The sequence below is a fragment of the Neopelma chrysocephalum genome, unplaced genomic scaffold, assembly GCF_003984885.1.
Source record: "Neopelma chrysocephalum unplaced genomic scaffold, ASM398488v2 Primary Assembly neopelma1_147, whole genome shotgun sequence".
Classification (NCBI taxonomy): Eukaryota; Metazoa; Chordata; class Aves; order Passeriformes; family Pipridae; genus Neopelma; species Neopelma chrysocephalum.
In genome coordinates, this window is record NW_020897809.1 from 5,783,022 (window position 1) to 5,809,258 (window position 26,237).

The 26,237-nt window shown below is 63.0% G+C and overlaps 1 protein-coding gene across 1 annotated transcript in view; it reads left to right on the top strand.

The window, feature by feature from the left end:
- The first annotated feature begins 7,097 nt into the window (after positions 1-7,097).
- Positions 7,098-26,237, top strand: part of COL7A1 (collagen type VII alpha 1 chain) — a 31,122-nt gene continuing 11,982 nt past the window's right edge. Inside the window, exons 1-73 of the mRNA XM_027700793.1 lie at positions 7,098-7,228; positions 9,129-9,219; positions 9,331-9,511; positions 9,590-9,749; positions 9,838-9,931; positions 10,015-10,173; positions 10,364-10,527; positions 10,626-10,755; positions 10,845-10,967; positions 11,568-11,717; positions 12,427-12,546; positions 12,654-12,800; positions 12,990-13,106; positions 13,181-13,330; positions 13,508-13,636; positions 13,723-13,869; positions 13,991-14,146; positions 14,218-14,361; positions 14,444-14,569; positions 14,644-14,790; positions 14,870-14,998; positions 15,075-15,221; positions 15,389-15,508; positions 15,593-15,739; positions 15,817-15,953; positions 16,033-16,159; positions 16,238-16,381; positions 16,453-16,610; positions 16,714-16,755; positions 16,869-16,895; positions 17,009-17,053; positions 17,260-17,352; positions 17,680-17,751; positions 18,038-18,073; positions 18,149-18,202; positions 18,432-18,500; positions 18,577-18,690; positions 19,010-19,036; positions 19,181-19,234; positions 19,347-19,409; positions 19,532-19,591; positions 19,702-19,737; positions 19,874-19,918; positions 20,148-20,183; positions 20,304-20,348; positions 20,453-20,488; positions 20,568-20,594; positions 20,695-20,727; positions 20,917-20,988; positions 21,092-21,151; positions 21,258-21,293; positions 21,458-21,538; positions 21,681-21,716; positions 21,788-21,832; positions 21,932-22,003; positions 22,153-22,197; positions 22,298-22,324; positions 22,406-22,447; positions 23,104-23,184; positions 23,349-23,384; positions 23,485-23,520; positions 23,606-23,686; positions 23,874-23,909; positions 24,139-24,210; positions 24,408-24,452; positions 24,634-24,669; positions 24,827-24,862; positions 24,972-25,076; positions 25,215-25,250; positions 25,420-25,455; positions 25,639-25,686; positions 25,806-25,841; positions 26,017-26,148. Coding sequence (XP_027556594.1) covers positions 9,138-9,219; positions 9,331-9,511; positions 9,590-9,749; positions 9,838-9,931; positions 10,015-10,173; positions 10,364-10,527; positions 10,626-10,755; positions 10,845-10,967; positions 11,568-11,717; positions 12,427-12,546; positions 12,654-12,800; positions 12,990-13,106; positions 13,181-13,330; positions 13,508-13,636; positions 13,723-13,869; positions 13,991-14,146; positions 14,218-14,361; positions 14,444-14,569; positions 14,644-14,790; positions 14,870-14,998; positions 15,075-15,221; positions 15,389-15,508; positions 15,593-15,739; positions 15,817-15,953; positions 16,033-16,159; positions 16,238-16,381; positions 16,453-16,610; positions 16,714-16,755; positions 16,869-16,895; positions 17,009-17,053; positions 17,260-17,352; positions 17,680-17,751; positions 18,038-18,073; positions 18,149-18,202; positions 18,432-18,500; positions 18,577-18,690; positions 19,010-19,036; positions 19,181-19,234; positions 19,347-19,409; positions 19,532-19,591; positions 19,702-19,737; positions 19,874-19,918; positions 20,148-20,183; positions 20,304-20,348; positions 20,453-20,488; positions 20,568-20,594; positions 20,695-20,727; positions 20,917-20,988; positions 21,092-21,151; positions 21,258-21,293; positions 21,458-21,538; positions 21,681-21,716; positions 21,788-21,832; positions 21,932-22,003; positions 22,153-22,197; positions 22,298-22,324; positions 22,406-22,447; positions 23,104-23,184; positions 23,349-23,384; positions 23,485-23,520; positions 23,606-23,686; positions 23,874-23,909; positions 24,139-24,210; positions 24,408-24,452; positions 24,634-24,669; positions 24,827-24,862; positions 24,972-25,076; positions 25,215-25,250; positions 25,420-25,455; positions 25,639-25,686; positions 25,806-25,841; positions 26,017-26,148 — 6,117 coding nt within the window. The 5' untranslated portion in view covers positions 7,098-7,228; positions 9,129-9,137. The remainder of the gene's footprint in view (positions 7,229-9,128; positions 9,220-9,330; positions 9,512-9,589; positions 9,750-9,837; positions 9,932-10,014; positions 10,174-10,363; positions 10,528-10,625; positions 10,756-10,844; positions 10,968-11,567; positions 11,718-12,426; positions 12,547-12,653; positions 12,801-12,989; positions 13,107-13,180; positions 13,331-13,507; positions 13,637-13,722; positions 13,870-13,990; positions 14,147-14,217; positions 14,362-14,443; positions 14,570-14,643; positions 14,791-14,869; positions 14,999-15,074; positions 15,222-15,388; positions 15,509-15,592; positions 15,740-15,816; positions 15,954-16,032; positions 16,160-16,237; positions 16,382-16,452; positions 16,611-16,713; positions 16,756-16,868; positions 16,896-17,008; positions 17,054-17,259; positions 17,353-17,679; positions 17,752-18,037; positions 18,074-18,148; positions 18,203-18,431; positions 18,501-18,576; positions 18,691-19,009; positions 19,037-19,180; positions 19,235-19,346; positions 19,410-19,531; positions 19,592-19,701; positions 19,738-19,873; positions 19,919-20,147; positions 20,184-20,303; positions 20,349-20,452; positions 20,489-20,567; positions 20,595-20,694; positions 20,728-20,916; positions 20,989-21,091; positions 21,152-21,257; positions 21,294-21,457; positions 21,539-21,680; positions 21,717-21,787; positions 21,833-21,931; positions 22,004-22,152; positions 22,198-22,297; positions 22,325-22,405; positions 22,448-23,103; positions 23,185-23,348; positions 23,385-23,484; positions 23,521-23,605; positions 23,687-23,873; positions 23,910-24,138; positions 24,211-24,407; positions 24,453-24,633; positions 24,670-24,826; positions 24,863-24,971; positions 25,077-25,214; positions 25,251-25,419; positions 25,456-25,638; positions 25,687-25,805; positions 25,842-26,016; positions 26,149-26,237) is intronic.

Here is a 26,237-nt window from a genome sequence, read left to right on the forward strand (position 1 = left end):
ATTGCTGTATAAACAAACCTGTGGCCCCTCCATTCAGACCGTGTCGCTCTTGAGCAGCACTTGTAGTGATTGAGAAACAGACCTGGTGCTACCCATGAAGCCTGGAGGGCGGGATTTCCAGGTAGGGATAACTGCCCATGGGTATGGTGAGCAGGGCTGGTGTCTCTCACAGAAGGCTTGGTGAGCAGTAGCTTTAGGAGCTGGAGTAGCAGGCGCTGTGTCTGTGGCAAGTTTCTGCCTCTGCTCCCCTGGCAGCAGGATGCCCTGGTGTGCCAAGGGGCTGTCAGGGAGAGGCAGCCCGTGAGTGTGCTTGAGCCCTGGGCATCCAGGATCCACGTGGCAGTTCTGCTTTTCCATCCCTTCCCCCACTGGCTACTGCAAGGCTGGAGGTCCCTGCTGCCCCTGGCAGTTGTCCGCTGCGGTTCTCAGTCTTCCTCTGCTTTGTTTACAGCTGTTCCAGATGTGCAGTGCTTGGCAGGAGCCCCTATGACATGGGAACACAAGTATCTCCTGTTCCTGCCTCGCACGCGCAGCGGTGACTCACAGGTGACCTTGCCCCAGCTTTACTGAGGGGGATGGAGGATGAGGTCCTCATGGTTCAAGGTGACTCCAGAAGGTGGTGAGGGGCCAGAGACAGGATGCTGCACTCTTCCCTCCTTCATGGAAGCACGAGGGGGGTGCAGAGGTGCTGGTGACACTTTTTCTGCAAGGAGCTGGAGCTCCGAGAGCCCCCCATTGTCATTCCCTTGGGAATGCACTCTGTGGGTGCAGTACCCCCACCCTCTTTGGGCCCCCCACCTGGCTGCTCAGCATTCCCCCTGGAGCTCTGCAGCATCCTGCCCCATGTCCACCCCACAGGGTCCTTGTGTGGGGTGTACGTGTCCCCCCGCCCTGTGCCATCCCAGTGACACACCCTCCTGCTCACTGGAGGTATGAAGTCATCCTGGGGGGGCCTGGGGAGGGAGGAGTTCCCATGGTGACAGACAGCGATTCACCCGACGGGGCAGGGCGGGTGCTTCGTCCTTTTTATTCCTTTCTTCTGGAGTCGGGCACTCAGCCAAAGAGCTGAAGGAGCAATGGCCCAGCCTCGCGGGGGAGAGACACGAGGACAAGTCTGGTCTTGTGAACTGCACAAATTCCTCTGGAGCACAGTCCCCCCTGCAGCCTGGCTGCTGCCCCACATGGAGAGGCGATCCTGACCCCTCCTGCAGCCTTGGTCCCCTGAGTGCGGGGTCCCTGCAGCTTCCTCACTACCCCAGCAGACTGATGACCAGACCTTTATCGTCCTTCCCATGTGTAAAACACTCAGGGCAGCATCCTGCAGTTGCTGGGGATCCAGCACTGTTAGCCAGCATACCCCTTCTACAGGCAGGTGCAGGTAAAAGAGCTTGTGTCATCCATGTGCCTTGACCAGCACCTAAGGCTTTCCAAAGCCCCTTCCCCAGAGGCTGCAGCATGATCCCAGCTCTCCAGAGGTATGTACCCCATCCTGTGCCCCTGCCTGTCCCAGGCAGGGCCCCTGCCACGCCTGGGTGTGAGCTGTGCCGACCCCTCCCTGGTGAAGCACGTGCCCGTAGGTGCCTGCTGGGCTGCAGAGCCCCCCCAAACACATCTCCTCCCCAGCCCTGGAGCTGCAGGTGATGCTTCCCATGGCTCTGACGGGCGCCCCTTGCACAAGGAGCAGCCAAGCCCCAGGAAGAGTGAGATGGGGGCTCTTTTCATGAGTCCTACCAGAACTTTATAAGAAGCTGCAGGTAGTTTTTAGGGGGGTGTTGGTGCAGGTTGTGAAATACTTAAATAGAGGCTGAGAGGAAGAATTGAGCAACCACTGCATCCTCTCAGATGCCAGACTTGCATCCCAGATGCAGAAGTGGGAAACTAAGAGCAGGATCAGCTGAAAGTGGAGCAAGTGAGGGACAGCCTTTCCCTGGCACAAGGGAACTGGTTTTGGAGAGCTGAGGGGAGCAAACTCCCTCTTGGGCAGCTCCAGAGTGGGTCTTTCTGGCTGTCACTTGTGAGCACAGGCCAGCATGCTGCTCTGCCACGGGCAGTGGTGCCAATGCTTGTGGGCTGGCAGCAGGAGGGACTGAGCACAAGGCATTAGTGACTCGTTATTTCCATCTCTTGGGAAGGAAATGGCAGTCCACAGTGAGCCCCTGAGGGCTGGCTCCTCAGAGCTATTCTTTTTGGCAACTCTCCTCCCCTGGGAATACAGCTACCCTGAGCCCCTGCAGCCAGGGAGGCATCTGCTGTTGCCGTTGGAGGGAGGAACAAATACTCCCAGCCCTATCAAGCTATGTGAACCCCCCACAAGGAGCAGCTTCTTGCAGCACAGCTGGCAGCATCTCGGGAACGGCTCCAGCTTCCCAGGCCCGTGTGCTGCCTGTCTGACCTTCCTCTTCCCTGCCTGGCGAGCTGTTTCAGTGAGCCCCTGCCACCGTTCTGCTCCCCTGGCACCCCCTGCCATGCTGCTGCCCACTCCTGCAGGGTCTTCAGGGTCTGTGAGGGCTCCTGTGAGGGCTCCCACAGCCAGGTTAGGCTACAGCTGGCTTTGTGGCCCTGGGTGCCGCACTGGGAGCCGGGCAACTGCTGTTTCCCAGAAAAGCTCAATGTCAGGGAGCAGGGCAGCTCCCATGCACAGGGAAGGTGGTGGTGCCTTGCCCAGCACGGGATGGGGAGGAGGGATGGGGCAGCCATGGCTTCGTGGTGCTTGTCCCTTCTGATGTGATGTGGGGGTAGTGCCAGGTTTGGGATCTGGCAGGCAGCTTGTCCCCACAATGTGGCAGGGGCTGCTGTGCTGCTGCAAGTGCCCCAGCTCTGCAGGGCTGGGCTCTGTCCTGAGCTGCTGCAGACACCCCTGCGTGGCCGCTCCCAGGTCAGTCTGGTTTGAAGCAGAGAGCTGTGGTACCACCCTGCCCGTGGTGCTGGTCTGCATTCCTGTGAGGTACCTGGGAACAGTACCCCTCCAGTTCCCTGAAGCCATGTGCCCCTGGGAGCCAGATTTGGAGCAGTGTGGCAAGCACCCTGCAAGGCCAAGTGACAGCCCCCCAGCACCCAGCAGGGGCTGAGCTGTCCTATCTGCCACACACCTTTCCAGAGGGATGCTGGTGAGGGCTCGAGGCAGCCAGAGATATGGCATCTTGGTGTTTGCAGGTAAGATGATCCCCTCACTTTCCCCAGCGGCTGCAGGGAAGCACTGGTGACCTGGCCTTGCCCCGGGCTGCTCTCCCTGGAACGGGGCAGCAGGAATGCCACCTTTCACCTTTGCATCTCATCACCTGGCCCGAGGTGCTGCGCTGCCGATGATGCTGGTCCCTGGGGACCCCCGCGGGGCTGGGCAGGCAGGCTGGGCAGCTCTGGTGGGTGCAGTCGGGCACGGGCTGGCTCAGCCACCCCGCGTGTCGAGTCACGCTCTGCGCACCGTCCGCCCAGCCTACACATGCCCTGAGAGTGCACAGCGTGGGCTGGCAGCGCTCCCTTGGCTTCCCTTCATCTCCTCCTTCCTGCAGGCACCCAAGGGGAAACCACTCCCTCTGCTCTGCCAGTCCCTGCTCTTGCGCTGCTTTGGGTCCCTGGGTCTCCCTTCATGCACCCCAAGCCTGGCTGTGCCCCAGGTGCTGCCAGACACTGCCTGCTGCTGCCTGCAAACCCTGCAGCCAGGGCTGGGCTGGGAGCACCTCAATCCTCATAACCCCAAGGCAGGGAATTCATCTGCCCATATGAAGAAGCAGGAGTTTCCCTTCCATAGCTGTGTGTGCGGGGCTGTCTGGGGCATCTCTAGGGCACGAGCACCCCATGGGACCCTCAGCATGAGGAAAAGCAGCATTGGCTTCACACAGAGGTGTTGAAGGAGCTTTGCTGCAACTGGTCCCTGCATTTCCACTGTCTCCTGCATCCTCATTCTCAAGGGCAAGCAAGGCTGATTTTACCGAGCCTGGACCCTGCTGCAAAGTTGGTGCTGTAGGGCCAGGACTGAAGGGGAGCAGCTCCTACCTCAGTAAGTGGAGAAGCTGGATTCCTGCAGATGAGCCGGGCTGTGTGAGTGGTCACCTGCAGCTCCTGCCTGCAGCCTGCTTAACCTTTCTCCCTGCCTCCCCCTGGGTCCCTGACACCCACCCCCAGCCACTGTGCATCCTCTCTGGGCATCCCCAGCATCACCCAAAGCCCAGCCACAGGACGCAGCTGAAGGAAAGTTGTTAACTGGCAACTCTAGAACTCCATGCAGTGCTGCTGGCTCCTCATCCTGCTTCCATCATCCCCATCATCACCTTCCCCTTCTGGCATGCTGGCCACATGCCATTGCAAAGCACCGCTGGCCCTTTGCAGAGCCCTGGCGGTGCCTGGCTCTCCTCTCTCTCGCTGTCCCTGAGAGCCAGCCTGCTGTCTTCTGACCAGGGCTGCCTTCTCCTGCCCGACTTAGCCAAGGGGGGGCCACATCCTTATGGTGTTACCGTTCTTTCCCTGAGCCCGTTCTGCGTGGCCAGCAGGGCCTGGCCACATTCCAGCGCAGCTTCGTGCGATGCCGGTGTGCGACCGTGCTGGCAGCAGCCTCCAGACACAACAGTTTATGGGCAGGAAAAACTTCCCATCCTCTCACAGCAGTTGTGGGACAGCTGGGACACGTACCCACCCCACGTGGAGCCCTGATCTGGGGGCACAGTGGGCTCATCCTAACCAAGCCCTGCTGCAGTGGGATCACTTACCTCCATCGACCCCACAACTGGGAGCATCCCCCTTGCTTTGGGCATCCCCAGAGCCACTGGGCAGAGAGGGCAGCTCGCAGGTCATAGCTTCACCCTGATGTCATACTTTGATTCCTTTTCCTGCAGGGATGTGGCTTTGGGCAGCAGCAGGATAGGGGGTGCTGCAAGCTGTCCCCTGCGGCATGGAGGAGCTGGGGGTCTGCTGTCTGTTCCCCTTTCATGAATTGCAGCCGGGGGGGGCTGGCACGGCTGTGTCCCACCCCAGATCCCTTGGGACAGGTCAGCAGGAGGTAAGGAGTGACCCATTCCCCACTCTGGCCTATTTTGTGGCCCCTGGGCTTGCTGGGGTGTCCCACGGGGTGGCACAGGGGTTCCCCAAGGCTGCACTGTGAGTGTGACGCTGTCCCTCCGGGCTGTCCCCGAGCTGACTGGTGATGATGGCAAGGGGTCATGGGCCCCTTTCCCAGGATGCTGGTACTGGGTGGCTGGGTGCCACAGCATAGAGCTGGCGGTGACTGGTGCTGGGAGACATTCCTGGAGCGTGTCCCAACTGGCCCCTGTGGCAGGCGAGGTTCCCCCTCCGGGCTCTGGCCAGCTTCTCTTCTCCTCACCCGTCTCGGCACCAGCTCCCCGCTGCTCCCCTCTGTCTGAAAACTTCCCAATTTAAAAGCGCCTGGAGAGGGGGTTTCTCCCTCCCAGCACCCACAGAGCTGCCCCATGAATTCCCACTGGCTGGGGAATGCCTGTGTCATGCTGGAGTGAGGAGCACTGCAGGACCACTGCAGGACCAGAAAACTGAAGTCCTGTAAGAGTTGTGCTGAATCTCAGCCCGTGTCAGATCAGCACCAGAGAGAGTGGCTGTGGGATGTGGAGGGGGTGGGCAGAGGATAGGGCACAGACCCCACAGCACCACAAGCACAGCTGGCTCTGCATCCCAACACCCGTCTCACCGTGCAGCATCTCACCATGATGTATGTATGACTCATCCCACCTGAGAGAGCTAAAACCTCACCTGGGGCTGAAGAAAACAGATTTACTTCTTGCTTCCCACTAAAGCAGCGGTGAGGCCTCATGCCTGGCAAGTGTGGGCAGGGAGAAGCTCAGCCCTGGTGCTTCCCTTGTGTGCACTCTCAAACTGGGGGGGCTCCTGTGTCTAGGGGTGGCGTGACCTCCTTCTTGCCTGAGCAGTGCCCTGCAAGGACCAGGGTCAGTGGGACCTGGGGATATGTCTTCTCATGATCTGATCGGCTGGTGAGTGGCATTTGGGAACCAGGATGGCGTGCACAGGCAGGAAGCTGGGGTCAGGGTCAACCCTACAAACTTTTATTAGTGTCAGGGAAGAGGAGTCAGCGTGCTTTGGGGCTGAGCCAGCTGGGAGATGGGGAACCCCAAGTCTGGGCTACGGGAGTGACTGGTGGCCTGGCTGCCAGCCTGCCACGCTTCAGGAAGGGCTGGCAGCCTTTCGGGATGTTCCCGGAGGGACTGGCTGCAGCGGCGCGGGACGCCCGCGTGAGTCACTCGCACCTGGTGCTCTCGCTCTGCAGAGGCAGCACCGACCCGCGCCGCGGGCCGCGGATTCCTTCCCTGGCCCTGGTATGCAGGGGAAAGCTGGGAAACACCGCAGAGGGGGAGGCACTCTGGTTTTGGGGACCCAGCACACCTGCGTACCCCCCTCTAGTGCCAACGTAAGCAGAATGCTGCTGGCAAGATGGTCAAGATGCTGTCCATGGGGGATTGGGGTTTGGGGATCACCCCAAATTGGTGCCTGCCACAGTCGGGGGGGCCGAGGTGGCAGGTAGAGCCCCTGGCACGGCTCCGAAGTGTCGCTGTCCCGGTGCCGCTGCCTGCGGTGCCCGCTGGGTGATGCTCGCCCCAGCGCTGCCCCCGTTTGCCGGGATGACCCCCGGCCGCCCGTGCCCTGTCGCCGGCACCGCGCCTTGGGGCTGCTCCACCAGCTCCGGGCCCGGGGCCAGACACAGCGCCCTTGGCAGGCCCCTCCGCTCCCTGTTTAACGAAGCCCCTTGTCTAATTGGGACAGGCTGCCCTGTCTTCATTAAACGAGCTCTGGCGGGAGGAGGGTTTGAGGATGGTCCTGACCTGAGGATGCGGGACTCACGGCCGGACTCACAGGGCTGGGGCAGGCAGGGGGAAACCTGTGACCACAGTGAACCTCGGAACCCCCCGGCCAGGTGTGGGGGCCAGGGCTGGGGTCTAAGGAGAGGAGGGCTAACGAAGAGGAGGGGATGCACTGCTTGCTGCGCCTTTAAGAAGAGCTGGGGCATCGCCACTCCTCCCCTGCTCGGGAACAGCGTGTGCCTGGGAAAGTTGCCTGCAGCCGACCCTGGAGCATCTTTGCTCCGTGGCCGGTGGCCCTGCCCCGGGCCCCCAGCTGTGAGGTGGCCCTGGGTCCCAGCGACCCCCACTGTCACTCTCCTTGCTGCTCGCAAGAAGATGCCCCCGGATCTACCCACTGCCCTGCCAGGAGCCGGAGGGGAGCCCCCGCACCGGTGGCTGGGAGGGCACAGGTATGTGAGGTGCTGGGGACAGGGGAATCTTGGGTGACCAAGGGGACAGAGCACAGGTGGCGTGAGGTGCAGAGCGGGACCATGAGCTGGAGTCAGCCTCAGGTGAGCACAGACACCGGGGGGAGGATGGGGTGCAGTGTGATGTGCCCCAAGGAGCAGCGTGGCCCCACAGGGTGACCTGGGGGTGAGGGGCGCCCTGAGGGTCAGGGGTGCACCCTGGGCTGTGGAGGAGCCCCAGGGGACAGTTCCACCAGTCACTGGGCAGGCAGGAAGTGAGACCAGGGCAACGTGAGGTCCCTGTCCACCTTGCTGGGCATCCTTTCCCTTTTGCCTCCTCCCAGCAACAGCAGTCACATCTTCAGTGGCCAGTTTCTCCAGCTCTGGGGTAGGTTTCAGGTACTGGTCTGCTCTGGTAACTGCTGGGAGATGGTGTCTATAGGAGGGCAGGAGGATGCCCCACAGATGGCTCCAGGGCAGTTCCTGTACAAGAACCGTGGGTACTAGAGCCCTACATGCTGGATACCCCAAGCTGTGGGCGCAGGAAAGGTCCCGGCCAAGGCCTAGTGGTCCTGAAGCCTTGTGGGAGCTGTGCTGGTGTGGGGAGCAGCCCTTCACCACCATCGTCCTTCCCAGGGCTGGTGCTCAGAGTCAGACTCCAACACGGAGGGGGTCAGGGGCTCAGGTCCCTGTGGCAGCTCCATCCAGCTCTGCCCAAGGTGAGGCCCTGGCGTCACATTCTCCTGAGATGGATGGAGGTGAGCAGCCAGCTCCTGGCTGGCAGGTCCCAGAGCTGCTCACCTTCCTGGAGGATGCAGATGCTGGAGGGAAAACTGCTTTGGGCCTTACTGGAGCCCACTCGGCCCCTCAACGAGATCTCGGCAGAAAGTCCATCACAAACGCTCCTCGGGGTCCAGCCCTCTCCTGCTTCATCCCCGCCGCGGAGCCCTTCAGCCCCTGTGCGTGGTGCAGCCAAGGGTGGCACTTAATGGGGGACAGCCCGAGGAGCCGCTTCCCTTTCTATCCTCCCGGGGGGGCGGGGGGGAAAAGCCCCTTGGGGGGGGGGGGGGGGGGGGGGGCCCCGCCCCGCCCCGCCCCCCCCCCCCGGACCGCGCTCCGGGCCGCCCTCCATAAAGGGGCGGGAGCGCCAGGGGCCGGTGCGCGCCGGCACCGCCTGCGCCCGGCTCGGCTCGGCACGGAACGGCGCGGAGCGGTGCGGGACGGGACGGAGCGTCCCCGCGGGGACAGCGGGTGAGCGCGGGGCCGGGCCGGGGGTCCCGCCGCGGGCGGGGGGCGCTGCGGGGCGACCGAGCCTCCCGCGCGGGCACCCGCGGGCGCTCGCCCACCCTCCCGCGGCGGGGCTCGCTCCGCCCGGGCCGGGACCCGCCGTGGCCATCGCGGGGGTGTTGGGCCAGGTGTCCCCGGGCGCCGCGTGGGTGGGAAGCGGCGGGGCGTGGGGCTGGCGGGCAGGGCTGCCCACGCTGGCTCCCCGCTGCCCTAGAGCACTTTCCTGGGACGGAGGGAGCCCCTGCGGGCGGGGGGGGACCGGGAGGCAGGGGCGGCCGGGGTGCGCTGCTGCCGGTGCCGCGGCATGGGCAGGGGAAGGGCTGGTGGGAGGCAGAGCCCGGGCTGGACCTGGAGGGCTGGAGTGGGGCCAGGCGCTGCCCGTATCTCCCGCACTCTGGGCAACCCCACCGGGCGTACACGGGCCAGCTGCTGCCCGCCTGCCCCGGCCTGAAGCGGGGCTCTCCCTGCGCCGTGGGGTGCCTGGGACGGCACTGGCACCCCGCCCTCCCAATGCTGCCAGGCGTCCTGGCACGGGTGGTGCTGGGAACCTCCAGGACTGCTGTCCCCGAGGTGTAGGGCTGCTGTGGGGCAATGGTGGCAGCATCCTCTCTTGCAGGCTCCCACGATGAGTGGCCAGCTCCTGTTCCTGGCTGTGCTCCCCGTGCTCCTGGGTCCTCTGCCTGCCATGGCACAGAAGAGGAGCCAAGGTGGGTGCTGAGCACTGAGTGGATGATGAGAGAGATGGGATGATGACAGAGGGCCAGCACTACCGTGCCATTTTGCTGTTCCATGCCCTGAGCACTGTCACTGCCCCACAGCCGTGTGCGAGGATGTGCTGGAGGCTGACATCGCCTTCCTGGTGGATGGCTCATCCAGCATCGGCAGGAACAACTTCCGCACCATCCGCACCTTCATGGATGACCTGGTGGGGCCCTTTGTGCAGGTGGTGGGTGAGAAGGCAGTGCGCTTTGCCGTGGCACAGTACAGTGACGACCCACGGTGAGCCCCGGGGAGGGAGCGTGTGGGGCAGCAGGGTGGCAGGGCTGGGAGGTGACACTGTTCCTCTGCACCCCCCAGGGTGGAGTTCACCTTCTCCCAGCACACTGATGGCACAAGTGTCCGGAGGGCCATCCAGCAGCTGAGCTACAAGGGCGGCAACACGCGGACTGGTGCTGGCTTCCGCTACGTTGCTGACAACTTCTTTGGCCCCACACAGCTCCGGCCTGGGGTCCCCCAGGTACGTGCAGGGCTCTGGCGACATGGGGAGAAATATTGGGTCCATGGGCCCCATGCTGGGTCTCACATCTCTTGCCTGGCCTCCACAGATCTGCATCCTCATCACAGATGGCAAGTCCCAGGATGATGCTGAGGGGCCAGCAGCGAAGCTGAAGAGCCAGGGCATCAAGATCTTTGCCGTGGGTGAGCGAGGCTTCAGCTCCACGTGAGGGGGTCTCCTGCTTGGTTCGGGTCCCTCCCTCACCCATCATCTCCATCCCTCCCAGGGGTTAAGAACGCTGACCACAAGGAGCTAATTCGTGTGGCCTCAACGCCTACTGAGGACTTCTTCTTCTACGTTGGTGACTTCAAGCTGCTGAACACACTGGTGCCGCTGATGACACGCAGGGTGTGCACGAGTGTTGGGGGCACTCTGCGCCTGTTGGGTATGGGCCCCCATCCTCCTCCCTGACAGGAGCCAGGCTGCACTCACCATGGGTGCACTCTTAGCACCCATCCCTACCCAAAATGCCCTCCTGGCCATCCCGTCCCAACAGACACACGTCTGTGCTGCCCCAGCAAGGTCTCCCCTCTACCTCATGCACCCTGGAACCGACAGCCCCTGCTTCCCCACAGATGGGCAGAGCCACACTGGCCCCTCCAACCTGGAGATCCTGGAGCGGGGCTTTGACCAGCTGCGGATCCGCTGGACGGCAGCCAGCGGCCCCGTCACTGGCTACCGGGTGCAACACGTGCCGCTGACGGGGCTGGGACAGCCGATCATGGCAGAGAGGCAGGAGGTGAGTGCTCCTACCTGGCCGCTCAGAGTTCCTTGGGGTCCCTGATGGCTCCATGTGTGACCTGGGGATGGCAAGGGGGTGACACTCTTCCTGCCCAGGTGAGTCTGGGGCCACGGGAGACGAGCACTGTGCTGCGGGGACTGCGCGTGGGGACGGAGTACCTAGTCACTGTCACTGCCCAGTATGCCAACAGCATCGGCGAGTCAGCGTCCAGCCGAGCACGGACCCGTGAGTCTTGGGGACAGGGGCGAGCACAGGCACTGGGTGCCCACAGCACATGGGGCTGGGAGCTCATTCCTGCTCCTGCGTGCCCCCAGAAAGCCGTGCTGGCTCCATGCTGGATTTTCGCGTGGTGGAGACTGGACCAACCTTCCTGCGACTGGCCTGGCAGCCTGGCCCTGAGCTCCCCCAGGGTTACAGCCTCAGCTACACCGTGCAAGGTGAGGGGATGGTCCCTGCGAGGGTCGGTGCTTCCTGGATGCCCTGCCTTTGCACAGCAACCCTGTGGGCACGGGGAGTGCATGGATGGGGGTTGATGCAGGGATGCATGCCCAGAGTGCTGCGGGTGTGTGCACGCCTGCCTTCACTGCAGCAGCCAGCACGCGTGCGTGGGCTGTGGGGCACGCGTGTGTGCGGGGCTGTGGAGGCAGCCTGTGTACTCCTACTCCTGGAGGCTTCATGCACAAGGCTCAGGGCGTGTGCTTGGGTGTGCATGATGGCCAGGGGCCTGATGTGTGCACCCCAACTCTGGGCTGGGAGCACAGGCACCTATGACTGCTGCATGGGGGAGCAGTCAGCAGACCCCCGTCCCAGCCAGGGGCTGGGCTGAAGCTGCACACCTGGCAGCCCCACCCTGGCCCTGGGTGATCCAAGGGGTGCCCCTGCCCTGGCCCATGTCCCAGCCTCTCCCAGTACTCCCCACCCCTGGCAACAACTGGCATCCTCAGGGCAGGGTGCCAGCCCACAAACACCCCTTCCCTGCCGGGCCTGGTGTGTTCCATGTCCTTGTGCCCACCCACACTCCTCTGCTGTCCTTCCAGGAGAAGCCCAGGGGGAGGAGAAGAGCCTGGGGGCCAGTGCACAATCAGCCACACTCAGCAACCTGCGCCCTGACACGGAATACGTGGTGATGCTCCGACCCCGCTACGCACAGCAGCCTGCTGTGCCTGCCACCCTCACCGCCCGGACACGTAAGCACTGCCCCTGGCCCTGGGTTCAGCCGGGGTTAGGGATGGGTTTCCAGCACAGGGACGTCCCTCCAGTCACTGTGCCTCATTGGGATGGGGCTGCCAGGCCCATTGCTGCCTGTGGGGGTGGGATGGAGGTAAGCATGACTACAAGGCGATGCTCTGAGCCCCAAAAGTTGGTCCCAGGGCAGGGTGCAGCACTGTGCGCTTCCAATTTCCTTTGCAGCCTTCTGGGAGTGTGTTGACCAGAGCTTTCCTCACATGACGTTAAAAATTCTGACTGGAAAAAAGCAGGTGTTTTTTTTTTTTAATTTGAGTACAGTGCTCTGCAGGAGGAAAATGTGGTTTCCACCAGGAAAGAGAGTGGTGGAAAGCAAGTAGAAGTGAGGGTGAGGCCCCTGGGGCAACACCTTTACAAGCCTCAAATTTTGGCAAACCAATACCTTCAGCTGCCCCAGGCAGTCTTAACCCACAGAAAGTATTTAAGGCATTAAGAGGAAGGCTTTGAGCTCCACTTTGCAGGAGTTTGGTGCTTTGAAGGAGCCGCCTGGGCGCGGGTTGCACTCAGTGACCTCAGTGCAGTTCAGCATCCGTGAGCAGGGGCAAGAGGGGCTTCTTGCCTCTGAAGCAGGCAGTTTGCAGATGAAGGTGATTCCCCTGCCCTCTGCCTTACTCTCATGTGGGGGATGGACAGGCACCTCTCTTCCTGCAGGACATCCAGTGAGTGTGCAGCACTTGGCCGTCCACAACATCTCAGCACAGAGCATGCTGCTGGCCTGGCAGCCTGTCAGTGGTGCCACTGGCTACCGGCTCTCCTGGGCAACCCTCGCAGGTAGGTGCCTGTCCCAGAGCTTATGGCCCCTAGGAGGAGGGACAGGAGGGGGCTGGTGGCACCTGCTGCCCAAAGCCCCCAAGGGACTGCTGCACTGGCTCCCACAGGGCAGGACAAGCACAGGGTGGACCTGGATGCCGGTCGAACGTCACACGCGCTGGTGGGGCTGCAGCCCAACACCGACTACGTGGTGACAGTGGCCCCGCTCTTCGGGGAACTGGAGGGGCCCACAGCCACCGTGCGGCAGAGGACAGGTAGGTGTTGGGTGCAGGTGATGCCATCCTTCTGCTGGCCTGCGCTCTGCCCTGGGATGAGGCCAGGACCGTCCGCCATCGCTCCACATGCTCCCTACCCTGCTGTGTGCGGGGACTGGAGACCTGCTGGGGTTGTGGCTGGCAGCAGAGTGGCTCAGGGTAGCCTGGCCCACGGGGTTCCTCTTGCAGAGGCAGGTACGGACCAGACGCTGCAGACCAACATCCTGGGTCCCACATCCATCCAGGTGCTCTGGACCAGTGCCCGTGATGCCCGTGGCTACCGTCTAGAGTGGAAGAGAGCCACAGGTAGGCTCAGGGTGCCCGTTGCTCCTGAGGGCCCTCCGTTCCAGCAGCTGGCAGTGACCCTTTCCTCCCCACAGGACCAGAGCCCCCCAGAACGGTGTCTCTCCCCAGCAGCACCAATACTTACCAGCTGACTGGGCTGAAGCCAGGCACCGAGTACCGCATCACCCTCTACACGCTCTATGATGGTGGGGAGGTGGCCACCCCCGTCACCACCTTCCAGACAGGTGAGTGACTGTTGTGGGTTGTCCCCCACGTGGCATTGCTCAGCTTGGGGACCCCCTTGGCCACAAGACCCCTCAGCTGCCTGGTCATGGCCCAGAATGACCATGAGGGGCTGTGCTGTCTAGGCTGTGCAGCTCCGGCTGTGCAGCTCCAGCTGTGCCTCACGTGTCCCCTTGCAGGTGTGGAGGGGCCCGTGGGTGCTGTGTCAGACCTGCGGCTCGTTGAGGAATCGGGCAGGTGGGTGCGGCTGAGCTGGACCAGCGTCCCTGGTGCCACCGAGTACAAAGTGGTGGTGCGCAACAACCAGGGTGAGTCTGTGGGCAGGGGCAGGGGTGGCACCTGGGGGACCCTGACCAGCTGACACTGAGGGTCCGCACTGCCCTGCTTCCGGCAGATGGCACGGAGAGGACGAGGCGCATCCCAGGCAGCCAGACGGGGCTGGAGCTGGGTGACCTCCGTGAGGGCATCACCTACCTGGTGCGTGTCTCGGCGCTGGCAGGCAGCCGGGAGGGCAGTGCTGCCACGCTCCCCGTCCGCCTCAGTAAGTCCACATCAGGGTTGCTGGTCCTGGATTTTCCCACTCTGGCATGCATTTGTCCTCTATCCCCCTGCAACCCCTTGGGGTGGCAGGGTGGCTCTGGGGTCCCTCTGGATTCCCCAAGGTGACGCTGTGTTGCCATGGGGGGTTGCAGAGTACCCAGCTGTGGGCAGCATCTCGGAGCTGCGGGTGATGGAGGCCGGTCCCAGCCAGCTGCGGGTCACCTGGCGAGGGCTGCCAGGCGCTGGGGGCTACCTGCTGATGTGGCGAGGCAGTGACGGTGAGTGTGTGGATTGTGGGATGCTGTGGTGGTAGTGGCGGAACCCTTCCTATCCCAGCTATCCATGTTAGGTCTGAAGCAATCCCGCTTCCTCCCTGCCGACCCCACCACCTTCACCATCGAGGGGCTGCGTGCTGGCATCGTCTACACAGTCAGTGTCTCGGCCATTGTGGATGGCCGCGAGGGCAGCCCTGTCACTGCCACGGGACGGATAGGTGAGGTGTCCTCCTGCCTGTCAGTGCTGTCTGGTGCCACTTGCTGTGAACCTCAGTGACAGTGACCCCCTTGGTGTCACAGCACCTGAGCAGGTGGGGACAGTGACCCAGCTGGAGGTGCAGGCATCCAGGAGCAACGTTGCCCGTGTCACCTGGGTCGGTGTGCCAGGAGCCACTGCCTACCGCGTGGTGTGGAGCCGTAGGGATGGTAACGTGGGATGAGGATGGGGCTGGGCTGTGAGTGTGACAGGGTGGGTGGGCTGATGCCGCAGTCTTTGACAGGGGGCTCGGAGAATAGCCGGCGAGTTCCTGGACACACCAACTCCTTTGACATCCCCGACCTGGAGGGAGGTGTCTCCTACACTGTGAAGGTGACGGCACTCATTGGCAACCGAGAGGGCAACCCCGTCTCCATTGTCGTCACCACCCGTGAGTGCTGGGGCAGGGGGCAGCACTCCAGGATGGCACTGGGCACCCCTGCCCCTAATGCCTGTCCCTTTGCCCACAGCGGAGGCAGTCCCACTGACCCCTGTCAGTGGCTTCCAGGTGACAGAAGCCTCGGAGCACCGCCTGCGCCTGGCCTGGTTGCCGGCGGCTGGCAGCACCGGGTACCGCCTGGTCTGGCGCCTGGCTGAAGGTGAGCATGGCCAGCCAGCACCCCTGCAAACCCAACAGCCCCCACTCGCACCTGCTAACCTCTCTGCCCCTGGTAGGGGGGCCCCAGCGCAGCCAGCAACTCCCAGCCACCTCCAGATCCTACGACCTGGCGGGGCTGGAGCCGGGCCGGCGCTACCACATCAGCATCACCAGCCTGGTTGGCAGCCGGGAGAGCGAGCCAGCCACTGTCACTGCCATAACTGGTAAGGGACTGCCTGGTGCCAAGGTGGCATCAGCCCCCTGACACATGGCTTGAGCCCAGAGGGGCATCCAGGAACTGGGATGTCCCAGCCTTGGGCTGGGGAGGGAGCTGGGAGCAGGTTGAGGGCTTCCTCATGGGGCTGGGACACCATTTCCTCCTCCTTGGCAGCTGCCCCAGGCCACATCACCAGCCTGCGGGTGACGGAGGTGCAGAGAGATTCGGTGACACTCACCTGGACCCCAGTCCCTGGTGCCTCTGGCTACGTCCTTTCCTGGAGCCCTCCTGGAGGTGAGATGAATGGGTGGCCCTGGGACGGGGGGCAGCATCCCCGTGGGGGCATGCTGATCCCCCTGACTGTCCCCTGGGCGGCAGCCGGTGGGGAGAAGGGGCGGACACTGCCCAGCGCTGCCAGCTCCCAGCAGATCTCTGGGCTGCGCCTGGGCCAGCGCTACACCTTCACCCTCCGCCCGCTCCTGGGGAGTGCACCAGGCACCGAGACATCTGTCAGCGAGCGCACAGGTACGGTGTGGTCACTGCAGGGATGGGCTGGGCTTGCCTCCACTCTGATGGTGACTTCATCCCTTCCCTGCCCACAGTCTGCAGGGATGCCCAGGGTGACGTTGTCTTTCTGGTGCATGGCACCCGTGACAGCTCCTCGGGTGCCGACACTGTCCGCACCCTTCTCTCCAACACCGTGTCCGCCCTGGGGCGCCTGGGCCCTGAGGGCACCCAGGTAGGGTGCTGCTGCAGCGGTGGGGGCTCAGAGGGCATGGGCAGGCCACGGTGCCCACTGCTCCTCTGCACCCTTGCAGGTGGCTCTGGCCACATACAGTTACCGCAGCCTGCCCTGGCTGCTCCTCAACCGCTCCAGCGACCTGCCGGCCGTGCTGGAACAGATCCGCACCATGCGCTATGAGGAGCCCAGCGGCAACGCCATCGGTGAGGGGCTGCACTGGGAGCTGGGGCAGTGGCTGCTGGAGTCTTGCTGACTGTCCCCTCCTCCTTCTCCCTCTCTAGGGGCAGCCATCACCTTTGCCAGGACCTACCTGCTGAGCCCCGGCGCAGGGCGCCGGCCCAGGGTGCCAGCAGTGCTGGTGGTCCTGGCTGATGGCCCCTCTGGGGACGATGCCATCGCTGCAGCCAGGGATGTCAAGGCTGGGGGTGAGAATGGATGGGATCCCAGCAGGGTGTGCAAGGAGTTCTGTGGGGTGCTGAGGGTGCTCTTGGCTCAGGGGTGCAGGTGCTGGCGGTGGGCTTGGAGGGGGCAGACCGGGAGCAGCTCCGGCGCATGGTCACCAGTGAGGACCCGCGGTACATCTACCATGGCGACAACCTGGCAGAGCTGGAGGGAGAGCTCACTGATGACCTCTGCACCATCATCTCCACCAGGGTAAGGTCAGAGTGCCTCAGGGGGTGTGGACTGGAGGCAGCCCTATATAAGCCAGGGGGTTCTCCCACCCCTGGGTTCACACAGGCTTGTCTTGTCTTGCCAGCCAGAGCCGAAGCCGAAGCCCTGCACTGTACAGTGCCCCAAGGTGAGCACTCCACTGTCTGCCATGCACAGGGGAAGCTGCCAATAGCAGCAGCCCAGCGAGGAGTCAAACACAGGGGTGCCAGCCCATAACCCCTTCCCTCTGTCCCCTTGCAGGGCGAGAAGGGAGACCGTGGCGAGACAGTGAGTGCTTTGGTGTCCCCACCCAGCTGGTGGCTCTGGGGGGAGTCTGCATCCCCTAAACCACACTGATGCCAGCCCACAGGGGATGCTCACCACTGGCTTTGTTTCTGCAGGGACAACAAGGACGTGTGGGACCACCAGGCCCCCCTGGCCAGCCGGTAATATCCTGCTGAAGGGGGGGAGATGGGAGACAGATCCTGGGTGGGAGCAATGACATAGTTCCCATGTCCTTGTTGTTCCCTTGTCCCTTTGTCCTGCCAGCAGGTGGGGCAAGAACCTGTCCAACCCTTGCCGCAGGGGCAGACAGGGAGCACCTCTTGACCACCACCTGCCACCCAGCCCATCCTCTCCACTCTCCCTCCAGGGTCGCCATGGGCTGCCTGGTCCTTCAGGACCCCCAGGGCCACGGGGTCCACCAGGAGAGAGCGTCGAGCGTCCAGGCAAGAAGGGAGACAGGGTGAGTACTGCTGACTCCCTCACCCAGGCACCCCAGGGTTCCTGGGCACAGTGACCTGGCCCCCGGGGCCTCTCTGCGCCCCTCATCCCTCTGTTCTCCTCCTCACCCAGACTGGAGGAGGAATCCCCTTGAAGAGCCCCAGTCCAGCCCCACACTGGTCCCTCACATCCCAGCTCAATACACAGGGGAAAGGCACCCCTGAACCCAGCTCTGCCATGGGGGTGCCCTGGGCTTCCAGTGCCAGAAGCAGCACTGCCTGGGGCACTGGGGGGGTCTGGCAGTGCTGGAGAACATCAGGTGCTGGTGTGATGCTTCTCTGTCCTGCAGGGATTCCCTGGAGCCGATGGAACACCAGGAAGCCCTGGACGCCCAGGGAATCCTGGATCACCTGGGCAGCCGGTGAGTGGGGATGTCCCTTGGGTTTGCTGCTGCATGGTCGGCTCTTCCCATCACCCTGCCAGCTCCCTGAGCCGGTCTCTACCTACGTTTTCCTTGTACTGTCTCAGTAACTGGCAAAGTCACTGCTGTGACACACACTGTGTGTGTACAAATGTACTGGGAAGGGACTATCTCTCCTTATTTTGGCTGGAGCTCCTACCCCACCCCACCCCATCCCATCCCATCCCATCCCTGCTCCCCCAGCTGGCAGGGATATGCATTCACCTCCTGAGCTGTTGTTTTCCAGGGCATTCAGGGAGTCCCTGGTCCCCGAGGGGATCCTGTGAGTATGGCCCCAAGCCCTCCCCAGACCCACTCACACACAACACCCCTTCTCACTCTCATCTTTCCTTCCCAGGGACCACGGGGGCCAATGGGACTTTCTGGCCCAAAGGGGGAGAAAGGCGAACCGGTAGGTGATGAGCAGGGGCTGCCCCATGGGGATCCCTGGGGAGCAGTGGGGACCCTGGTGGGCACATCTTGGTCCCTGGCATCTCCTGGTACTTGGTGGCTGGGTGACCCCAGGGTCTCCCCATCTCCCTGCCAGACTCCTGACCTTGTGGCACTGTGGCCCCTGTCCTGCACTGGGGACACAACAGGGCACATGGGAACACTGATTTTTCCTCCCTGTCCTTGTTCAGGGAGAGGCCAGGGTGATCACAGACGGAGAACAGGGGCTGCCAGGCCGGAGAGGGGAGCCAGGTGTGCCGGTAGGTCTGGGGGTATGGATGTGGAACCCCCAGCCCACGTCACAGCCCCAGCTAATGCAGCATCTCTGTCCTCCAGGGCAACCCCGGCCCCCCTGGGATCCCTGGCCCACGGGGGCCCCTTGGTGATCCAGGCCCCCCCGGTCCACTTGGACCCATGGGGCCACCAGGACCTCCAGGAGAGTTTGTAAAGGTACATCCTCCCTCTGCTGTGTGGGAATGGATGGGGGGATGTGTGGGCAGATGGATGGGAGAACATCCAGCAGCTTGGAGCTGCTCCCCTGTGGACTCCTCCTGGTCCTACTTGTGGGCTGTGCCCCCACCAGCTGTATCTGCACACACCTACACCTGCGTGAGCTGTTGCTGGCACTGGGCAGTGTGGGGAGAGGCACATGGTGTGCACGTGCTCTGATACCACTGATGATGGGCTCTGCCCAGTGTGTTCCCCTTCTATTTGAGGAGGGCATGGGAAGAGCACAGGCATGCCCTTATTTGCAATTTTGCCCTCACAGGGAGAAAAAGGTGACCGAGGGGAAAGGGTGAGTGTCTCTGCATTTCCCTGACTCCTCTGCCCTCCTGGATGGAGGTCCCTTGAATATCCAAGGGCACTGCAGCCCTTCAGGGTGCTGGGAAGGACTGAGCCTCCAGTGCAACCACACAGGAGCTGACCCCTGTCTCTGCAGGGCCCCCCTGGACTTGTGGATGGGGCAGCACCTCGAGGGGAGCCTGGATCCCCGGTGAGTCTGGCCCCTAGGCCAGCAGGAACAGCAGAAGGGAGCAGGGCTGCAGTGGCCATGTGTCCCCAGGGCCAAGCTGCATCCCCAGGGGCTGAGCTGTTCTGTCTTGCAGGGCCTGCCTGGGGACCCCGGGCCCCGGGGACCTGCTGGGCCCCCTGGCCTGAAGGGGGAGAAGGTAAGAGAGGATGCTCCCTTGCTGGGGCTGGACCTCACACCACTCTCCAGGGGGCATTCCCATCCCTACCTCATGGGCATCCCCCTGACACGGGAGTGGCTGTCACCTTTCCTAATCCCCAGGGTGATAGCACAGAAGGTTTCCCAGGGTCGCCTGGCCGCCCCGGGGACCCAGGAGATCGGGTGAGTTTCCTGAGAGAAGGTAAGGCGAGCAGGAGCTGCCATGCTGGTGAACCAAGCCCCGAGGGCACCCGCTTTGGACAGCCTCGGACAGTCTCCACCCTCCTTTGCAGGGCCCTCGGGGACCACCAGGGGAGCAGGGCAGGAAGGTGAGCGGTGCAGGGACTGAAGGGACGCTGTCAACTTGCCTTTGGCAGGATGAGAAGGGCTCTGGGTTCTGTGTCAGGACCCATGATGTCCCCCATGGGCCCTGCTCCCCTTGACCCTGTTTTCCTCCTGCACCAGGGAGACCGTGGGGCGCCAGGAGAGCTGGGAGAGACGGGAGAGAAGGTGAGATGGCACTGGGGAGGGACTGTGCCATTCAACAGCATTGGCAGGTCCTGATGTCCCTGTGGCTCTGTGGCGGCTGTGTCTGGGGATTGCTGTCAGAACCCAGTCGTCTTGAATGGGGTTCAGGGCTCAGCTGGGCTCTGAAGGGCTCTGGGGCAGTGTGGGGTGGGAATAGTGTGGCATGGAGGGAGGAAGGCTCCCTGAAACCCTCCTTTGCTTTGCTCTACAGGGGGACCGTGGTGTGCCGGGCCCTGAGGGTGAGAAGGTAAGTGTGCTGGGGTGACTCTGGCCATGATGGAGTGACGCCTGCTCTACACTGGAGCAGCCACCCTGGAATGGGGCAACAGGATTCCCCTGACACCTTCCTCTTCTTCCTCTCCTGCAGGGTGAGGCAGGAGCCCCGGGGCGCCCAGGGCCATCAGGCAGAGAGGTGAGTTGAGGCAGCGGTCATGGTGCTGTGGAGCAGGGGCTGCCATGCCCTGGGGGCATGTCCCCAGGCACTTCCGGCCCCTGAGGTCTCTTCTCTTGCCACAGGGAGCTCCAGGGCCGACTGGCCCCCGTGGAGAGAAGGTGAGGGCAAAGTGGGGTCCCAGTGGGGTGGCAGGGATGGGTGGGGAAGGGGCTGGCGATGACACCTGTCTTTCCACAGGGCGATCCAGGACCACCTGGCAAGCCAGTAAGTGATGCTGCCCAGAGGGTCCACCTCTGCCTGTCCCAGCCCCAGGACAGGGAGCAATGGGCAGCGCCCAGCACGGTCTCCTCTGCTTCCCCCCCAGGCTCCTATCGTGGCTGGTGTTGGAGGAGAGAAGGTAACCCTGCCCTAGCTGTGCCCTCCTGTCCTGCAACAGCATCCTCTGGGCATGGCCATGGCCTGGGAGGGGGATTGCACAGCTGGGCATTGACCTAAGGGGATGCTTGTCCTAGTCCCAGGCTTGGCTGTCCACAGCTGCAGTGGGGAAAAAGGGGGTGGTTTGGTGTGCTGATTTTGTTTGCTCCAGGGTGACAGAGGATTCCCAGGACCAGAAGGACCTCCTGGCCCCAAGGGTGATACAGGAGATAAAGGTGCCCGTGTGAGTACTGCCTGAGGATGGAAGGCACAGGGCACATGGGACAGACCTCCCTGGACTCATGGTGCCTGTGCCATTGCTCCACACTGCATCCTTTTGTGTCTAGGGTGCCCCCGGCCTGAGCATCCCAGGACCAGCTGGTCCCAAAGGCGAGCAGGGCGATCGGGTGAGTCTGAGTGCACCCCAGGGCACTGGCTCATGGTCCTGGTCCCTACCCTGGCACGGGGTCATTGAGGTTCCTGGTGACACATGCTCTTCTCTTCAACAACCAGGGTAACGTCGGCCTCACGGGCAGGAGTGGCCCAAAGGTACTGTCACTGCAGGAAACTCTGTCCTCTGTTCATCTGTCCATCCATCCAACTGTCCATCGGACTCTGGAGGGGCTGTCCCTGCAGGCTGTGACTCTTCTCCCTCTGGCAGCCCCTGTTCTGCCCCCATGCTGCCCTGACCTGTTGCCTCTTCCCTTGCCTAGGGCGACCCGGGGGAGCCAGGGGAGAAGGGGGAGCCGGGCCGAGCGGGCACCCCGGGGCAGACTGGGATGCGAGGCAAGGAGGTAGTATGGGGCAAAAGGGAGGCGGGACCAGGGACCATGGGGCACTGTGGCCCTGAGGAGATGGGGGCCTGTCAGAGAGCAGAGGGATGCTGGTGACTTGTGCTTTTCTACCCTGGCCGGTGCCTGCTGACCTGTGCTACAGGGAGAACCAGGAGAGAAGGGTGACGAAGGCACCCCGGTAAGTGAGGGCCCACCAGGACCACTGTCCCCCTCCCCACTGCCCCCCACTCATCCCCTCTTTCCCCACAGGGTGAAGCAGGTCCGCCTGGCAAACCTGGAGACAGGGGTCCCCGGGTAAGTGCGGGGCTGGGGGGCACCCTGGAGCAGGCGAGATGCCTGTGGCCTTTGGGGTGGCTCCTGCTAAGGCACACCCTCTCTCTGCCCTCCAACCAGGGCCTCCCTGGCTACCGTGGCCTCCCTGGGGAGAAGGGTGACCCAGGGGACCCAGGTCCTGAAGGCAGGAATGTGAGTACCCCCTCGTGTGTGCCCTTTGCTCCATGGGCACCACCACACCTTGCACCCTATCACCCTGCACCCACACTTACCCCAGGGGTTCCACCACGCCACGGGTCCCCCATTCTCTCCCCCTCTCACCCAATCCCTCTTTCCCACAGGGCAGCCCTGGAGCACCAGGGAACAAGGGTGACCGTGGGGAGCCGGTGAGTGACGCAGGGCCATGTGTGGCCCCCACTCCGGAGCCCTGCCCTCCCTGGGCCCGTGCCAGCTCCTCTTAACCCATTTCCCTTGTCCTTCTTTCAGGGGCCTACTGGACCCCCAGGACGAACCGTAAGCTCTGCCCTCTCTTCTCCCTGCCCATGGGCTGCTGCCCTGCCCCGAGTGCTCTGACAGCTCCTCTCTGCCCCACAGGTCGACGTGGGGCTTGGAGGAGTGGGGGAAAAGGGTGAGAAGGTAATGAGTGAGTCCCTTTGATGCTGGTGCTGGGATACTCTTTTCTGTCCCCTGCTGGGCTCTGCCTGGGCACTGGGATCATGGTCCATCAAGCCCTCCCTGCCCAAAACAGCCCCTGCCACGTGGAGCTGATGTGCACCACAGCTGAGAGGCACATGGGATCTGGGGGGCATGTGGGATCTGGGGGGCATGTGGGATCTGGGAGACATGTGGGCTGACACTTCTGCGCAGTGCTGAGAGGAGAGTGCCATTTTGCAAGGTCCCTGTAGGGCTGAGGTCCCCAAAGGAGCCAGCATGCTCCTGGCTCCCCAGCCCCACAGGGGTCCTGTGGCAGCACCCCACACTCCTGGCATTTATGGCCCAGCTTAAGTAAGGGCAGTTTTGGCCTCGGGCTGTGCTCTGTGTTGGGTGGCATCATGGTCCCAGGCCATGGCCAAACTGGCTCCTGGCTCAGCAGTGCTGCCCAGTGCATTTCTTCTGTGACTGCTCTCTGGCCCCTCAGGGGCTGTGTTGAGTCCAGCTGCTTCTTTTTCAGTCTCTTATTTTGAGACCGTTGCTGTCATCCCACTCTTAAACCACAGAGGTGCTCAGCGTGTGCTCAGGCACGGGCTCAGCACAGGGCAGTACCCTCTGACCAGCATGCCCTTCCCTGGCAGGGGGACCCTGGGGACCCTGGGGAGGATGGTGCGAAGGGCGCCCGCGGTGATTCCGGCTCCCCTGGCCTGCCTGGAGAGAGGGTAGGTGCTGGGTCCCTGTGTGGGAAGTGGTGGAACAGCATGACAGGCGATGATGTTCTGCAGGAGAGCTGGGGATCCTGGTGTGCAGAGGGTGGCTGGTGAGCACCCAGGATCCCTTCCTATTCCCCCCATGTCCCAGTGCTGAGCGTGTCTCTCTCTTGCAGGGTGTGGAGGGCCCCCGTGGCTCCCCCGGTGCACGGGTGAGTGTCCCCATTCCCACAGGGATCTGGGTAGGGGACCTGTGCCCTGTTCATCTCCTGTTCGTGGGAGATGATGCTCACTGCTCTTCCCACCCCACAGGGTGACCCTGGGGACCGAGGCCTTCCAGGAGAGAAGGTGAGGGGATTGGGGGCTGGGGGCTGCCCCGTGACACCCCCATCCCATCTCACAGCTCCAACACTCCTGCCCTACTCTCTTACAGGGAGACCGCGGCCCACCAGGTCTGGATGGCCGCAATGGGCTGGAAGGCAAACCTGGACCACCGGGCCCTGCTGGGCTGCGGGTGAGCATGGTCCGGGGTGGGGGACATGGCTGTCCCTGGGCACTGCGGGTGGGAGCTGTGGGATGGAGGGACAATGGTGTGGGAGGAGCTGTTCCCCTGGATACCCTCTGCTCCAGGCTGGGGATGTTCCTGGGGGGCCTTTGGCAGGATAGGGGTGTCCCTGCCCTCACCTTCTCCTTGTCTGCAGGGGGACCCGGGGAAGCAGGGGGACCCTGGCCGGGATGTAAGTACCTCTGGAGAGGGCAGCCTTTGGTTGTGCTCCTCCTGGGGCCATTGTACTTGCAAGGGACTGATGTCCTGTTCCATTCTTCTTGGTCTGGGGCAGTGCAGCAGGACCCTCCTCTGTCCCCAGCAGCATGCCACTGTCCCAGTCACACTCCCTTCTCCCAGAGCTGGCTGGGGCAGATGGATGCCCTGTTGCCCTGTGCTCCCTCCATCTCCTTTCCCTGCAGGGGCTGCCTGGGCTGCGTGGGGAGCAGGGACCGCCTGGCCCCGTGGGCCCACTGGGACCACCTGGCATCCCTGTAAGTACCAGCCACCCTGCACCCTGGGGACACATCCTGCCCCATGCCCTCTGCTGAATCCCAGCTGGATCCATCTGCTGAGGCTTGTCCTGTGCCCAGCTCCCTGTTCCCTGCACCCTGGGGCTGCAGTGAGGCCCAGGGGCCCCTGGCTGTTGGAGAGCTAGGGGGCCTCTCTCACTGCCTTTTCTTCCTCCCAGGGCAAACCCGGTGAGGATGGCAAACCCGGCCTCAACGGCAAGAACGTGAGTAGGGGGACTGGGGCTGGGTTTTGGAGCTCTCCCAGGGGTGCTGAGGGACAGTGATCCCAGTACAACATAAAGGCGAGGGGAGGATGTGGCAAAGCTCTGAGCCAACCTCCTGTCCTGTGTGGTACCCATGCTGAGATGGTCAAGTCAGGCTCTGACTGGCAGCCTTTGTCCCCAGGGAGAAGATGGAACGCCAGGAGAGGATGGGAGAAAGGTAAGGACATGAGCCATGGGTGGTTCCTGTGCGGTCCCTGCACGGTCCCCCTGTGATTCCCACAAGTCTGGTGGCTCCTCCCTGCCTGGACCAGGAGAATCATTTTGGGGCATGTGAATGGGGCAGCATCCCTCTAACTCCTTTCTCTCCTGGTTAGGGAGACAAAGGTGATACAGGACCACCTGGCAGAGAGGTGAGTACTCCCTGCAGAGGAGTGTGGTGATGGGGGCTGCTGAGTACATGTCCCTTCCAGGGACAGACCTGGGTCCCAGGTCCTGGGGGTGACACAGCTCTCTCATCAGGGCCGCATCGGTGCCAAGGGCGAGCCGGGGGACAGAGGTGTGCCAGGCCCTCTCGGCCCCCCTGGCCTTCCTGGTGTCCCAGGGCAGGTTGGCCCCCCAGGCCAGGTGCGTAGTTCTCGAGCCCACAGTGCCACCCAGCACCAGACCCTGGAGTCAGGCAGGACCCCTGTCCATGGCTCCCTCAGGGCACTGCCCTGTGTCCATGGATTCTGTGTGCCATTGTGTCCCCTCTGTGTCTTCCAGGGCTCCCCAGGCCTCCGTGGGGTGGCTGGACCAAAGGTAAGTGTGCTCCTGCCCCAGAGCCCCTCAAGGCAAAGGTCTAGGGGACTCTGTGCCAGAGGGAACAAGTCCTTGGCAGGCTCCCAAGATGACAGGGCTGGACCCTGGTGCTGCAGTTGGTGCCAGGCAGCTTGACTCTGCCCCCCTTGACCCCTTTGCTGTGTTTCAGGGGGACCCAGGGGAGCCCGGGCTGCAAGGAGAACCGGTGAGTACCCAGCACTGAGCCTTACAACCCGCCAGCATCCCAGGGTGGTGGCAACCACAGCCCCTGTTCAGGCAGCACCAAAAGTGTTAACTCTGAAACCTTCTGAGGTCAGCACCAGCACTGCTCACCTCACCTACTGCACCTCTGCACATCTTTTCATTCCCTCTTTCTCTGCAAACTTAGGGGCGACCTGGCAGCCCTGGAGTACGTGGAGACCCTGGGACTGCAGTGGTGAGTCCCCATCCTTACTGCTGGACTGGGACATCAACTCTGGGGGACAGAGGACTGTCCACAGCCCTGACAGTGGGAGCAGGCTAACACCCACTTGGTTTTTAACGTCTTAATTGCAGAATGTTGAACGTAGCCTGGAAGCGCTTGGCATCAAGGTATATATTTCCTGAATGTTGGGCTGGGGTTTGTTCCTGCCACATGGCAGCAGGAGGGGGACATGGGAGGTGGTGGGAGATCTGAGCAATCCAGGGCAGCTTAGCAGGGCTGTGGGGTGCTGCCACAGCTGGGTTGCACTGATGTCCTGACTGGTGTGTCTTTCCTCCTTCCCAGATTTCATCCCTGAAGGAGCTCACGGGTGCCTATGATGGGAGCTCAGACTCATTTCTGCCTGTGTCAGAGCGACTGCGGGGCCAGAAGGGCAGTCGGGGGGATCCAGGAGAGAGGGGGCCCCCAGGCCGAGAGGTGAGCGGAGCCAGGCTCGATGCCAAGCCCCAACATGCTGCCCCACTCATGGTACCTGTTCTGGCTGGGAGGGGTGTGCAGCCAGCTCA